This window comes from Hyaena hyaena, unplaced genomic scaffold (genome assembly GCF_003009895.1).
Source record: "Hyaena hyaena isolate Hyena2069 unplaced genomic scaffold, ASM300989v1 scaffold_275, whole genome shotgun sequence".
Lineage (NCBI taxonomy): Eukaryota > Metazoa > Chordata > Mammalia > Carnivora > Hyaenidae > Hyaena > Hyaena hyaena.
Window position 1 is genome coordinate 1 of NW_024080908.1, and position 14072 is coordinate 14072.

A 14072-nucleotide genomic window follows, 5' to 3' on the forward strand; every position below is an offset into this window, starting at 1 on the left:
CGGGTCCAGGGGGTGCGGGCCAGGCGTGCAGCCTGTCGCTCCCTGGTGGTCTAGTGGTTAGGATTCGGCGCTCTCACCGCCGCGGCCCGGGTTCGATTCCCGGTCAGGGAAGCCTTTCTTCTTCCTCTCGGGCCACCGTCCGCCACGCGCCCGCACCCCCTTTTGGCACGCGCCAGGCCAGAGCGCGCGCGCGTGCCGGCTCCGGACCCCACGGCGGGCTGCGACGTGCAAGGTGGGGAGGGTGGGGAGGGGAGCCCGGGGCTGGCCCGGCTTTGTCAGTCCGTTCCCCGCTTTTGGTCTCCCTGGCCCACCGGAGGCCCCCGCGATGACGCCTCTCGCCTCTGCTGTTTCTGTCCCGAGCCCTGCGTGGTTTATATATAAAACGTGTAAAACAATTTTTATATTTGTGTTTTCCTGGATAGTAACCGATAGTCATATGTAGCTATGGAGCATTTGAGAAAGAGCTTGTCCAAATTAAGAAATCCTGTATGTGTAAAATACACCCTGAATTTCAAAGATCAGTAGGAAAACAAGAGTGTACCACATCCTTATATTTTTTATACCGATTATAGATTAACATTTTTTGGAGATAGTTTTTATTATGGATTAAATTGTGTCCCCTCAAAATTCATATATTGAAATCTTAACTCCTAGTATCTCAGAATGGGAGCTTATTGGAAATAGGTTGTCTCCTTTCTGTGTAATCAGGGTGACGTCATTTTGCAGTCGAGTGTGCTCATAATACAATATGCAGTTAAATGGACGCTTGTCTTCCATTTTAATAGGGGAAATTCAAATACACAATACACACTCAGGAGGGAAGAACACCAGATAACGTCTGGAGTTCTGCTCTGAGTCAAGAAACTATCAGCAGCTAGGAAGGCGGCCTTCTCTGGTGTCTTTAGAGGGAAGAGGCCTTGATGACACTTTGATCTGGCTTCCAGGCTCTGAATCTGGGAAACTCTAAATTTTTATGTTGGTCAAGCCAATCGGTTCATGGTCCTTTGTTATGGCAGCCATATAAAATTAGTATGTTGGGGGTCGACTGGGTGGTTTAGTCGGTTAAACATCTGAGTATTGATTTTGGCTCAGGCCATGATATCACGATTTGGGCTTTGAGCCCCGCGTAGTGCTCTACTCTGATACTGAGGAGCCAGCTTGGGATTCTCTCTCTCTCTCTGTCTCTCTGTCTCTCTCTCTCTCCTTCTCCTTATGTCTCTGCACCTCCCTAGCTTGTTCTGTCTCCAAAAATAAATGAAAACTTTAAAAAAAATTAATACATTGGGTTAAATAAAATACATTATTGAATTAATTTTAGGGGCCCCTGGGTAGCTCAGCAGGTTAAGCATCTGAATTCAGCTCACATTGTGATCTCGTGGCTTGTGAGTTCGAGCCCGGTGTCAGGCTCTGTGCTGACATTCAGAGCCTGGAGCTTGCTTTGGATTCTGTAATCCAAAATAAATAAACATTTTTAAAAATCTATAATTTTATATGTGCTTTTCTTAATATCTCGTTTTGAAGAAGGCCCCGAATCTCCCCTCTTCAAATACCCTACAGAACAGATGTACGACTTTATGAGAAATCAAGCAATCCCACTTTAAACAAAACAGCAGCCATATTCCTTATTTTGTGGCATGGCGGCTACGGTGATACAGACCCCCAGGGGAAACCTTCCACGGTTAAGGAACAAGAATGGAATCAAGCTCCCCACCCCTGTGACGGATCGGATACCTATTCCTGCCCTCCCAGCTCTGAAGTGTGTAGTGAGGCCACATAAGGAGTTACGACGAGAACATCACATTAATTACAGTGGAGGTGGGCTGTAGTACAGAAGTCCATACATGTAAACCATTTATTTGAATTCTTGTCTTTTTTTTTAATTGAAGAAGAAAATAGCTATCCAATCATCAAAAGGAATGAGGTGAGCCCTCAGCAAAATTGTCAGTTAATTGATTTTTATTTCTGTCCTTCCAAACCTTCCCTGAAGCTACCCTCTCTTCTCACTCGCCCCCTCCCTAATTGTTGGCCTGCCCAGCGCTCTCGATCTTCTCTCTGATGAAACTACCAACCTGAGAAGGTGATTCTCCCTGTGGTATTAATGACTGTCCTCAACTAGAGATGAATGTTGGTTACAAGAAAACAAAACCCACTCGAACTAGATGAACTAAAGAAAGACTGTAAGGGATGAGAGGAAACCGCAAAACTGTCCAACGACAGCCCAACAGGCGTGCTGTGAGCTGGCTGAAAGCGAAACCGGAAGTGTGTTTGGGAAGCCAACATTCGGAGACATGACCACTCTTGCCTGCTTTTTCCTCTACTTCTCTCCAATTTCAACCAACTCCCTCATTCTCTTGTTCTCTCACTCTCGCCCCCTTCCATCCTCCCTTCCTCACCCTCTCCTTCTCTCAGATGGCTTGTTTTACATGACCCTAACGTGCTCTGACTTGATAAACCGTTTCAATTTAAGTACCTGCCGTAATCTACCTAAAGTGTTTGCCCCTCGGTTTAATTTCAAAGGCGGCATCTGATTGGTCATTGGTCATCACATGACCTCCCTCCTTCTTGGATCATGATAGGCTGTGGGCTGAACGGGGGTGGGAGGAGCGTGAAGGAGTTCGGAGAGGGCTTTTCCAACCCGGAAGACCGAGGGCTGCCTCTTCCACCTGCGAGCAGCGCACGGGAAGTGGAGTTGGGTGTCTGGTATCTGCTGACATTATTTACCGAAAATAGATACTGACATTACCGATTGTTCCCTGTGTGTCTGGATGTATTGTGAAAAATATTGTAAAAATTATATACTTACAGTTTCATAAATGCTGGAGGGACCATCCCCATTAGGGGAGAGATGATTTTTTTTTTTTTACTTTCACTTCTTACTTTTTTTAGTTTTTTAATTTACTTTTTAAATGCTTATTTATTTTTGAGAGACAGAGCACAAGGCAGGGGATGGGCAGAGAGAGAGGGAGACACAGAATCCAAAGCAGGCTCCAGGCTCTGAGCTGTCAGCACAGTTCAGATGTGGGGCTTGAACTCAAAAGCCCTGAGATCATGACCTGAGCCTAAGGCGGTGGCTCAACCAACTGCGCCGCCCAGGTGCCTTACTTCTTACTTTTAAAAATGCGCTATTATAGGAGCGTCTGGGGGCTCAGTCAGTTAAGCATCTGACTCTGGTTTCAGCACAGATCATAATCTCATAGCTTTAGGAGTTCAAGCTTCAAGCCCTGCTCTGTGCTGACGGTGCAGAGCCTGCTTGGGATTCTCTCTCTTCTCCCTCTCTCCCTGCCCTTCCCCCATTCATGATGTTTCTATCTAAATAAATTAACTTAAAAAAAATTTTAAGTGTGCTGTTACATATGTGAATTTAAACATGTGGTTCATGTTACATTTCTATTGGACGCCACTGCTCTAAGGGTATGCTTAGCAACAAATTTATCCCATCAGGTTGACTGGATAGCTGTTTCTTCTTCTCCTAGTCCTTTATCTGGTGACGCCTCCTTCTCCACATCCTTAGTAAATATGGAAATTCAATCTCTATTTTGCAAACAGCAACTGGTATTGCCTTTGATATTTGCCTAGAACACTCTCCCATTTATGCATAATCTAGCTCTCAAAGTCTCAAGTCCTCTTCATAATCTTCTTGGAAAAACTCTCTGACTTTGATACTTGGTACTCTCTCCTGAGCACATTTTAAATCTGCCCTTCAAATCCAAAAATTTCTGACCATAGACGTTTTTGCGGTCAACGCAGATGGATGGTCAGCCATCCTGATCCCGTGGGAATTCTCCTATTGGGCAGGAGTGCTTGATTTTGTTTTAGGAGAACTAAACAGACGCCTTATTATTCAACGATCAGTCGATCAGGAACAATGTCATTGTTCTAGGAGTTATAGAGAGGATCTTACTACCATTTTGTAATTCAGCAAAAATAAGGGCTCTGTATCTATTAGAGTCTCTGTCCTGGAGAATTCAATCTGGTGATCCCCTGGAGTTACGGAAGGAGACAATTAGAGAAATGGACAGGATCACCTATAAGTGATAAGTGCAGGTGAGAGAATGAGACAGGGAGGTAAAAGGGGACCTAGGCTTTAACACTGAAGAGAGGGATGGCCTGGCTCAACTCACAGCTCTGGCCTGGACTGTGGTTTCCTCATTTATACAAATGAAGGGTTGGACTTCAGCACTCTAGTCCTATGATTACCTTCCCCCTTTTTTATGTATAAAGTAGAGAAAAAAGGTACTCCTTTCCATTGACAAACAATCACACTCAGACATCTCTTTTTTTTTTTTAAATTTTTTAAATGTTTTATTTATTTCTAGGAGAGAGAGAGAGAGACAGCGTGAGCAGGGGAGGGTCAGAGAGAGAGGGAGTCACAGACTGAAACAGGCTCCAGGCTCTGAGCTGGCAGTCAGCACAGAGCCCGACGCGGGGCTCGAACCCATGAACCGCGAGATCGTGACCTAAGCGAAAGTCGGACGCTTAACCGACTAAGCCACCCAGGCGCCCCCACACTCAGACATTTCAACTTTCCTATCTCGGAGAGAATTCCGAACATTCATGAATAACTTTCTGAGATGGGGGGAAGATACTGTATCTCTTATTGTAAGCATGAACCACCCCACCCGTATTCCTCACCTTGTTCCTAGGTTGTCTTAACCTCAAACTACTGTAGATCTTGCATAGAGAGCTTAGAGTGCTCTTTGATGCCTCAGAAATGCCACTCTCGATCTTGGAATGCTGACTATAATTTCTATAAGTTCTGATAAATGTGTTGGGGCAGGTGGCCCAGAAATCTTATAGGCACCCCTACAACTTGCTTTTTGCGCTCAGTATTAGGTCACAAACATCACTCCACGTCACGATGTCCACTTATCATTTAATGAAATCTGTTCTACTTTTTTTTAAAAATATTTTACTTATTTCTAGGAGAGAGAGAGAGAGAGACAGTGTGAGCAGGGGAGGGTCAGAGAGAGAGGGAGTCACAGACTGAAACAGGCTTCAGGCTCTGAGCTGGCAGTCAGCACAGAGCCCAACGCGTGGCTCAAACCCACGAACCGCGAGATCATGACCTAAGCGAAAGTCGGACGCTTAACCAACTAAGCCACCCAGGCGCCCCAAATCTGTTCTACTTTTAAAGATACTCAAGCTAAGTTACTGAACATAAATGGATAGATTTCAGTGCGTGTGAGAAGATAGCACTGCAACAGAAGTTCCTCTATATGGGAACTTCCTGAATTAAAAAGTAAAGAAATGAATGACTGGAAGAGTACCTGTGTGAGGTACTGTGTGGTTCATGCCAAGTACAGAGGTGCTTACGTTAGGCCTATCCCTAAAGTGGGTGGGCGGGTAGGTGGGGTTTTGAGCTGCTGGGGGCTGGGAGAGAATGTTGGTGGAGTTTGGACAAGACAGTCCCTGAACAGGCCGGGATCCGGATCCCAGGCCAGGCCACCTTTCCTTCTGAGGTGAGGACCCTTCTCTTGCAGGCCTGTGGCTACAAATATCCCGAATGTGACACCCAGACGTGGCTGGCCTAGACCCTAAGAGTGAATGAGTTTAAAGCTGACAGCTTCTCTTTCTTCTAGGGCTAAAGCATAGCTTCCTTCTTTTTGAGGATGGTTTGATTTTTCCACTGTGGAAGTCATTCACTGCACACTTCTTCAAACATTCCCTTCCTTCCTGGACCGATCACCTGGACTCATTCCAGCATAGCCAGTCTCTCCCAGACTGGTCCCAGTATAGCTGATCTCTCTCTGCAAGCTCCTTCTCACCACTGCATGGAGAGGACGTTGACCAAGAAACCCAGTTCAGAAGCCGGACTGACCTTGGCATCCTGACTCCCACCTCCTCCTAAAGGCCCTCTGAGCTTTCCACAGGGGTCTCAGCCGTGAGCAGAAATAGGCACTTATGGGGCACAGGTTTTCAGTTTCTCTTTTTTTAAAAACGGGTTCCCTTTGAGTTAGTCAGATAACAATATATTACAAAAAAGCCAGCTTTACTGAAGCTTAATGCCCTGTGACACTGTGCTTGTTTAGTGTAGTAGTTAGTGTCTGCCTGACACCTGGGACACTCAGGTTCCATTCCCCGACCGGCAAATGACAAGGACATGTTGTTTTCTATCCTCCATTTCCACCCTCACGTCTAGGAAGTCTCCTTCTGGAATACAGTGCCTTTCCAGCAGGCCTCTGGGACGATGCCCCTCGGGGAGGCAAGCGACAAGGACAGGTCTCAAGAGCCGGGCGTTCCCACCACAGTTCATGCAAGTCCTCCTTCCAGCCCCACCCCTCCTGCAGAGGAAAGGGACTTGATAAAGGAGGGGAACCAAATCAGATCAATGCAGGCTTCAGCTGGCTGGCTTAGGGAATGCACGATTCCAGCTGGTTTCGGTTAATTCAGTGTTGCAAACCCTAGAATAGAAAAAGACTTAACTGAAGTGGACCGGAACAGAAAAGTGTCACCTTGCATTGGCCGGGAATCGAACCCGGGCCTCCCGCGTGGCAGGCGAGAATTCTACCACTGAACCACCAATGCTCGCGTTTTGGGCGACATCCCTTAACCTCATCTCTGTCCCTCGCTCAGTTCCTGGATGCCAGTCAGGCCCCCGCTGAGTCACCATTTCGGAAATATCGCCTTTATGTTCCAAGACGGAAAAATGTTAGGACTCAAAACAGAACAACAATAACAGAAAACGTATTTAAAGTCCTGCCTCTGAGGCTCTGTTGGCGCGATGATGACACGCCGGCTCTCCCGGCTCATCAACCATCCAGGGGGAGCATTTGTCCTCGTGGGGAGTTGCGACCTTCAAGGGCTTCGGATCGCGCTTCGGGCGGGCGCGGAGGAGCTGGCCCTTTCCCCTCCACGGCGAGCCAGGAGCGGGTAACCCGCAGGCGGCGCGGCGGCGGGGATGCCCGGCTCTTGGAGGCCCAGCCTGGCCGCCCCGAGTCCTGCCGGCTCGGGCGTCCGACGCGTCCCGGGGCCGCGAGAAACCACGGCCACCGCCACAGCAGAGAAGCGGCCGTGCGCACCGACCACGTGCTCGTGGGTCGGCGTCCTGCAGGGAGGCCGGGGGGCGGCCGTCGCGCACGACTCGGACACGCGCCCCGCGCCCGGCCAGGCGGCCTGCACGACCGCGCGCGGCTGGGGCGCGCGCAGCTAAGCGCCGGGCGCACCACCGGGTTGGACGCCACGCGCGCCGGTTCGCGGACGCGGCGGTGCTGGCGGACCCGCAGCACTGGCCCTTCCAGGGCCCGAGGGCCGGCGGCCGGGCCTGGGCGCGCGTGTCCCAGCGCCGGCAGGACGCCGCCTCCTACCCCGAGGGGGCCTCGTCCCCGGTGCGCGGCCGGGTGCAGGAGACTGCTCACCGCGCCCGCCCACCTCAGGGACCCGCAGCGCCAGGGCGCCAAGGACGCCGATGCCATCGCGGGGCGCCACGGGCTGCGGATCGTCAACAAGCCCACGGGGGCCACCGTCCCCGGCCGGCTGACCCGCGGGCGCCAGGGAGCAAAACGCGCCCATTTTCGACCTGGCTGGGGGCACCTTGGACAGTATGCGTTCTCACTATCGACGCCGGTGTCTCCGAGGTTTCTGAGGCTGGGCGGAGAGGACTCGGACCACAGGCTGGCGAGCCGCTCGGTGAAGGAGTTCCGACGGAAGCCCGGGAAGGCCTTGAGCGGGGACACGTGGGCCTTGCACAGGCTTCGCCCAGCCTGTGGCAGCACCGAGTGTACCCTGACTTCCTGCACCCAGGCCACTCTGTTTGAGAGTGTTGATCGTACACGTCCATCCCTCGAGGCTGGTTTGAGGAGCTGTGCTTGGATCTTTACCGCAGCCCCTGGACAGGGCGAGGAAGGCCAGGTCCATGACTGTGCTCTGGTGGGCTGATCCCCACCCCGCACCCGCAAGGGACAGAACTTGTTACAGGACTTCTCTGGAGAACAAGAGTATCAAGGCCCTTGAGGCTGTGGCTTTGGGGCCGCTGGGCAGACCGCTGTGCTGATGGGGGACAAGTGTGTGACAGTGCAGGGTCTCCTGTTGCTGGACACGGCTCCCCTTTCCCTGGGGCTGGGGACAGCAGGTGGGTGAGGACCACACTGCTCCAGAGGCGTCCCACCATCCCTACCAAACAGACCAGATTTTGACCATCTACTCAAACCACCAGCCCCGGGCACTGACCCCGGTGTGAGGGTGAGAGGGCCATGACCAGAGACAACAACCTCCTGAGGCATTGTGAGCTCAGTGGCCCCCCTCCCGCTCCACGTGGAGTCCCCCCCCATCAAGGCGACCTTGGACATCGGAGCCAATGGCACCCTGGGAGTGCAGCCCCTCCCCCCCCCCCCCCCCCCCCCCCCCCCCAGCACAGGGAAGGCTGACAAGATCACCGTCACCAGGGCCCAGGGCCAGCTGAGCAAGGAGGAGGTTGAGAGCATGGTTGGCGAGGCTGGGCAGTACGAGGTTGAGGCTGAGGCCGGGAGGGACGGAGGGCTTGCCATAACCTTCCTCGAGACCAGTGTCTTCTGTGTGAAGGGCTCCTAGCAAAGGGAGAGCCTTAGAGACAAGGTTTCCCCAAAGGACAAGCACAGAGCACGGGACAAGAGTCAGGAAGTCCGTGTCTGGCTGGAGCATAGACTACGAGAATCAGAGGAGGAAGCTGGAGCTAATCTGTCACCCCACCTTCTCCAGGCCCTGTGTGTCCCTGGGGGTGGCACATGAGGAGCTGACACTGGCCAGGGAGCCCCCAGTACCGGCCCCGTCATTGAGCAGGTTGATTGAATGGCCCCTCCTGATACGTGTGACTGTAAGGGCTGGCTTTGTGGGGCCCCTGGACAGCCTTCGGTGATCCTGCCCTGAACTTGAAGACTGGGAGTGGAGAGAAATCTTCCAAACAGGGAGCTTTCATCCCGGTGTGTTGTATCACCGAGATCCGTGCCATTTCACTTTTTAAAATCCTCTTCTCCCATTTCAGGCAGGCAGAAGTGACCGTTATCACATTTATGTGGCACTTCAACATTGCCTTTGCCTACTTTTTTTTTTGGTTACTTGCACATATGGATTTTGTGAAACATAGATCTAAATAAACATTTAAAGCTCCTCCTTAGTTTTCAATCCGGTTAAATACATAATCCTCCTTAGTTTTCAATCCAGTTAAATGCATAAAGAGGCAAGGCGGTCAGAAGCAGAAAATATCAGGGTGGGTGCTGAAGGAAGTGAAGAAAATTCACACATTGTGTGTGTGATTTCCACAGGGGAAAAAAGGGTAAGAGACAGTTTGAGGCGGACAAGTCCGAGTCAGTAGTGAAATCTGAGGGCTGATAGGAGAAGGCTGTGAGTCATTTGCTGGAAGAGGAAAGGAGATAAGAGTTGGAAAAGTAAAGAATGGAGACAGACTGGAGTCCCAGCAAGGCTCCTGTGTGTGACCTAAGACTAAAAAAATCCTGTATTGAGATTCTAGTCGATAGTTTCTGTCTGTAGGTCCTAATATACTGACAGATAGTTTTATATGCTAATTAGCTGTCTTTAATCAAGTTACTTTATCCCTTATTCTTTTTTTAAGTTTATTTATTTATTGTGAGAGAGAAAGAGAGAGCGTGAGCATGTGGGGAAGGGGCAGAGAGTGACAGAGAGCGAGAGAATCCCAAGCAGGCTCTGCACTGTCATCACTGAGCCCTATGCTGGGGCTTGAACTCACAATTGGTGAGAACTGTAAGATCATGACCCCAGATGAAATCAAGAGTCTGAGGCCTAACTGACTGAGACTCCCAGACACTCCTATCCATGTTGTTTTAGGGAACAAACCCCATGTCCTGGACCCTGGAGATGTAGTGTATCCTGACTTTGGAGAGTACATCTAGTGGTGTGATTAAAGTTACTATTGGGGGCGCCTGGGGGGCTCAGTCGGTTAAGTGTCTGACTTTGGCTCAGGTCATGATATCACCCTTGGTGGGGTCAAGCCCCGCATCGGGCTCTCTTGCTGACAGCTAGCTTAGAGCCTGCAGCCTGCTTCGGATTCTGTGTCTCCCTCTCTCTCTGACCCTCCCTTGCTCACACTGTCTATCTCTCTCAGGAAATAAATAAACCATTAAGAAAAATTAAAAAAAAAAAGTTACTATTGATCTCATATGTGAGAGAAATGGCATGATGGGCCCCTAGGGTGATGATTAATAATAATAATAATGATGGCCATGTATCATAATAACAATGCCGGAACCAGATTTTCAGCTCTGTTCCTTTATATCTGGTGGAAGTTGAACTCTCCCAGGTTCAGGGGCAGCTGGGTGGCTCAGTCAGTTAAGTGTCTGACTTCCGCTCAGATCATGACCTCACAGTTTGTAGGTTCGAGCCCTGCATTAGGCTCTGTGCTGACAGCTCAGAGCCTGGAGCCTGCTTCGGATTCTGTGTCTTCCTCTCTCTCTGCCCCTCCCCCACCCTAAAAAAAACATTAAAAAAAAAGCCTCCTTGAGGTTCGGTCTCTCTATATAGGGGGAGTTGATGATGAAACAGCACCTACTTCAGGATTGCTAAGAGGTTTCAATTAATTAGTAAATGTAAGAAGTGACAAAGAATGTTATGCATACAGCAATGAGCTGCAAATATTAGCTGTTACTAATTATTTTAGTTGAGTGTCAACTGTGTAGCAGGTACGTGACATACACAATCTAATTTAATCCTCAGGGCAACATCACAGGTTTTTATTTCTTTGGGGAGATGAGGATCCAGAGCTTAAACAATTTACTCAAGGTCACATAGCTGTTAAGTGTGGGGGAGGGGCAGGTTGGAATTGAGAATCCTGTCCTGCCTGATTCTAGAGCCTGTGCCTTGTCACCTCACAAACAGCCGGTCACTCTACTTATCAGAACTTCCCCGAGATGTTATGAAACTGCATATGTTATTCTTTTAGAACACAGCTGGATGCTGAACCCCGCAAGAAAAGATATATATTTTATTGTATTACTTACATGATTCACTAATACGTGGTTTTTAGAGCAAGTGGCTGACCCTGGGAAGTATCCTCGGGCTCAGTTTTTCCGCTGGGTAAGTAAGTGCCAACGTAGGAGCGAGGATAAACTTGCATCAGCTAGTCCCCAGTTCACCCAGTCCACGCTGGGTGTCTCCTGTGGGCAACCGGAGGTAGACTTTTATCTCGGAACTGCAGGCGCGTTTGGCCAGAGCCAGGCTACCTTACAGTTGGCTCAGGGGCGCCTCTTGCGGGCGGAGAGGAGACTGCAGGACAACGCCCTGGCCGCGTACTTGTCACTTCACAGTTTTAACTGCTCTCTTTTCTGCACCTGGGCTACTGCTGGCCGTCCTGGTTTCCCACTGAAGGAACTTGCCCCAAAAAGATGACATCACACACACATTCTATGTTACACTTTCCCGTTCCAGAATTTCCTCCCAGCTTCCAACTTGGACTTCCCAGGAGGAATGATGATACTCATGTTGCTGGGTGAACTGGGGAGACCCAGGGCCATGGTGGGGGGGCTTGATCTAGCCAGACCTCAAGGAGTCGCCAAAAGTTCTTGGTCTTGCCACAAGAATGAATTCAAGGACAGACATGCCACGCAGTGGACGAGTTACACAAGTAGGGAAGTTTATTAAAGCGAAAAAGTACATTCTTCTGGAGATATGAGAGCGAGCGAGCAAGCGGGGGAGGAGGGAGTGAGGGAGAGGAACAGAAAGAGAGAGAGAGGGAGCTAGTGTGTTCATGAGCATGGGGTTTGGGTTTCTATTTTTTATTGACAGTTGTTAACTAGGCAGCAGAATATTTATTACTGGGGGCAAGAAGCAGGGTTTTCCTGCTTTTTCTTCTTAATTTGGTCACAATTTCCTGCTATAGTATCTTCCACCCTGGGGCCTGTCTGGTGTGATTTGGCCTCCTGTGGAGCGCTGCCGGGACAGGCCTGGACCTTCCCACAGCCGGTCTCCAGGTATCCTGTGAGAGATTAAGTCACTGCCTATTCTGACACTCCCAGGGCTTAGATAGTTTCTTAGCATTTCAACAACATATTCTCTCTCTCTTTAAAAACATAGGGTGTAAGAAGGAAGATTGTCTTGTGTTTAGTTGTGAAAACATTTCAGATCCCCTCATTTGTATGGTATCTATTTTTCCATAGAGGGATTTAAGCACTCTGCTTCATCTGCTTTTTTTTTTTTGTAATGTTTTTAATTTATTTCTGAGAGAGAGAGAGAGACAACATGAGCAGGGGAGGGTCAGAGAGAGAGGGAGGAAGATACGGAATCTGAAGACAGCCTCCAGGCTCTGAGCTAGCTGTCAGCACAGAGCCTGACGCTGGGCTTGAACCCACAAGCTGTGAGATCATGACCTGAGCTGAAGTCAGACGCTTAACTGACTGAGCCACCCAGATGCCCTTCGCCTTTTAAATGAGACTGTTGTTAATGGTTTAGTTTCTTTGGGGACTGTTTCTTGTATGCCTGATAAGGCTTTTTTTTTTTTTTTTTTAATTTATTCTTGAGACAGAGAAAGAGGACAGAGCACAAGCAGGGGAGGGGCAGAACGAGAGAAAGACGCAGAATCCAAAGCAGGCTCCAGGCACTGCGCTGTCAGCACAGAGCCTGATGTGGGGCCCAAAGCCATGAACTGTGAGATCATGATCTGAGCCCAAGTTGGAAGCCCAACCGAATGAGCCACCCAGGCTCCCCATAAGGCACCTTTATATTGTCTATAGTTGTTAAAGGACAGAATTTTAACTAAGTAAATCTGATGATCTAATTGGCTTCTGTAAGGGGTTCAAGAATTGGGCAATATCCCATCTAGCAAGTAGAGGGGAACTCTGAGGCCTTTCACAAAAGTGAAGGTTTTTATAGGAAGGAGGGTCGGCAACAAGTTATTAGCAAAAGAAAAGAAAGGATTGCTCCAGGCAAGGTCATCCTCTCTTAGTGGTAAGGGTGGGTGTTCTTATTCTTACTGGTGTAGACTGGAAACTTCCTGACTAACCGGTTAAACTAAATTTCAGGGAGAGGTTGAAACTGCAGTTAGGTTAGGTATTAAGTTCCAGTTTTGTGACTTGGCTCAGCATAAGTGACTCTATCTTGGGTCTGTTGTCTTTTTCCTTCCTTCCTTCCTTCCTTCCTTCCTTCCTTCCTTCCTCTTTTTTGGATGTATGCTGATTTATTTTTTTCGTTTTTAAATTTAAATCCAAGCTAATTAGCATGTAGTGCAACAATGATTTCAGGAGTAGATTCCTTAAGCCCCTTCCCCATTTAGCCCATCCCCCCACCCACAACCCCTCCAGCAACCCTCAGTTTGTTCTCTGTATTTAAGAGTCTCTTATGTTTTGTCCCCTCCCTGTTTTTCAATTATTTTTGCTTCCCTTCCCTTATGTTCATCTGTTTGGTGTCTTAAATTCCACATATGAATGACATCATATGATATTCGTCTTTCTCGGACTGACTAATTTCGCTTAGCATAATACACTCTAGTTCCATCCATGTTGTTGCAAATGACAAGATTCCATTCTTTACAATTGCCAAGTAATACTCCATCGTATATATAAACCACATCTTCTTTATCCATTCATCCATCAATGGACATTTGGGCTCTTCCCATACTTAGGCTACTGGTGATAGCGCAGCTATAAACATCGGGGCGCATGTGCCCTTTTGAAACAGCACACCTGTATCCTTTGGATGAATACCTAGTGGTGCAATTGCTGGGTCATAGGGTAGTTCTATTTTTAATTTTTTGAGGAATCTCCATACTGTTTTCCAGAGCGGCGGCACCAGTTTGCATTCCCACCAGCCGTGCAGAAGTGTTCCTCTTACTCCGCATCCTCGCCAACATCTGTCATTGCCTGAGTTGTTAATTTTAGCCATTCTGACCGGCGTGAGGTGGTATCTCACTGTGGTTTGGATTTGTATTTCCCTGATGATGAGTGATGTTGAGCATCTTTTCAGATGTCGGTTAGCCATCTGGATGTCTTCTTTAGAAAAGTGTCTATCCATGTCTTTTGCCCGTTTCTTCACTGGATTATTTGGTTTTGGGCCTGTCATTTTCCTCTTAACATAGCTGATTAGTGTAATAACAACCATGTCACCCAGTTCGTCTCCAAAAAATATTACAAATT

General features: G+C 48.8%; 1 protein-coding gene and 2 non-coding genes across 3 annotated transcripts; 2 read left to right on the top strand and 1 right to left on the bottom strand.

Moving 5' to 3' along the window:
* Positions 1-39: 39 nt before the first annotated feature.
* Positions 40-111, top strand: TRNAE-CUC. The gene has a single exon. It is a non-coding gene; the product is annotated as a tRNA-Glu (tRNA).
* Positions 112-6426: 6315 nt separating this feature from the next.
* Positions 6427-8329, top strand: HSPA6 (heat shock protein family A (Hsp70) member 6; the record flags this gene model as incomplete). The annotated part of the gene is made up of 1 exon (XM_039245959.1): positions 6427-8329. A coding segment is annotated over one exon (1449 nt), but the record flags the coding sequence as incomplete, so codon positions are not given.
* Positions 6455-6525, bottom strand: TRNAG-GCC. The gene has a single exon. It is a non-coding gene; the product is annotated as a tRNA-Gly (tRNA).
* Positions 8330-14072: the final 5743 nt, after the last annotated feature.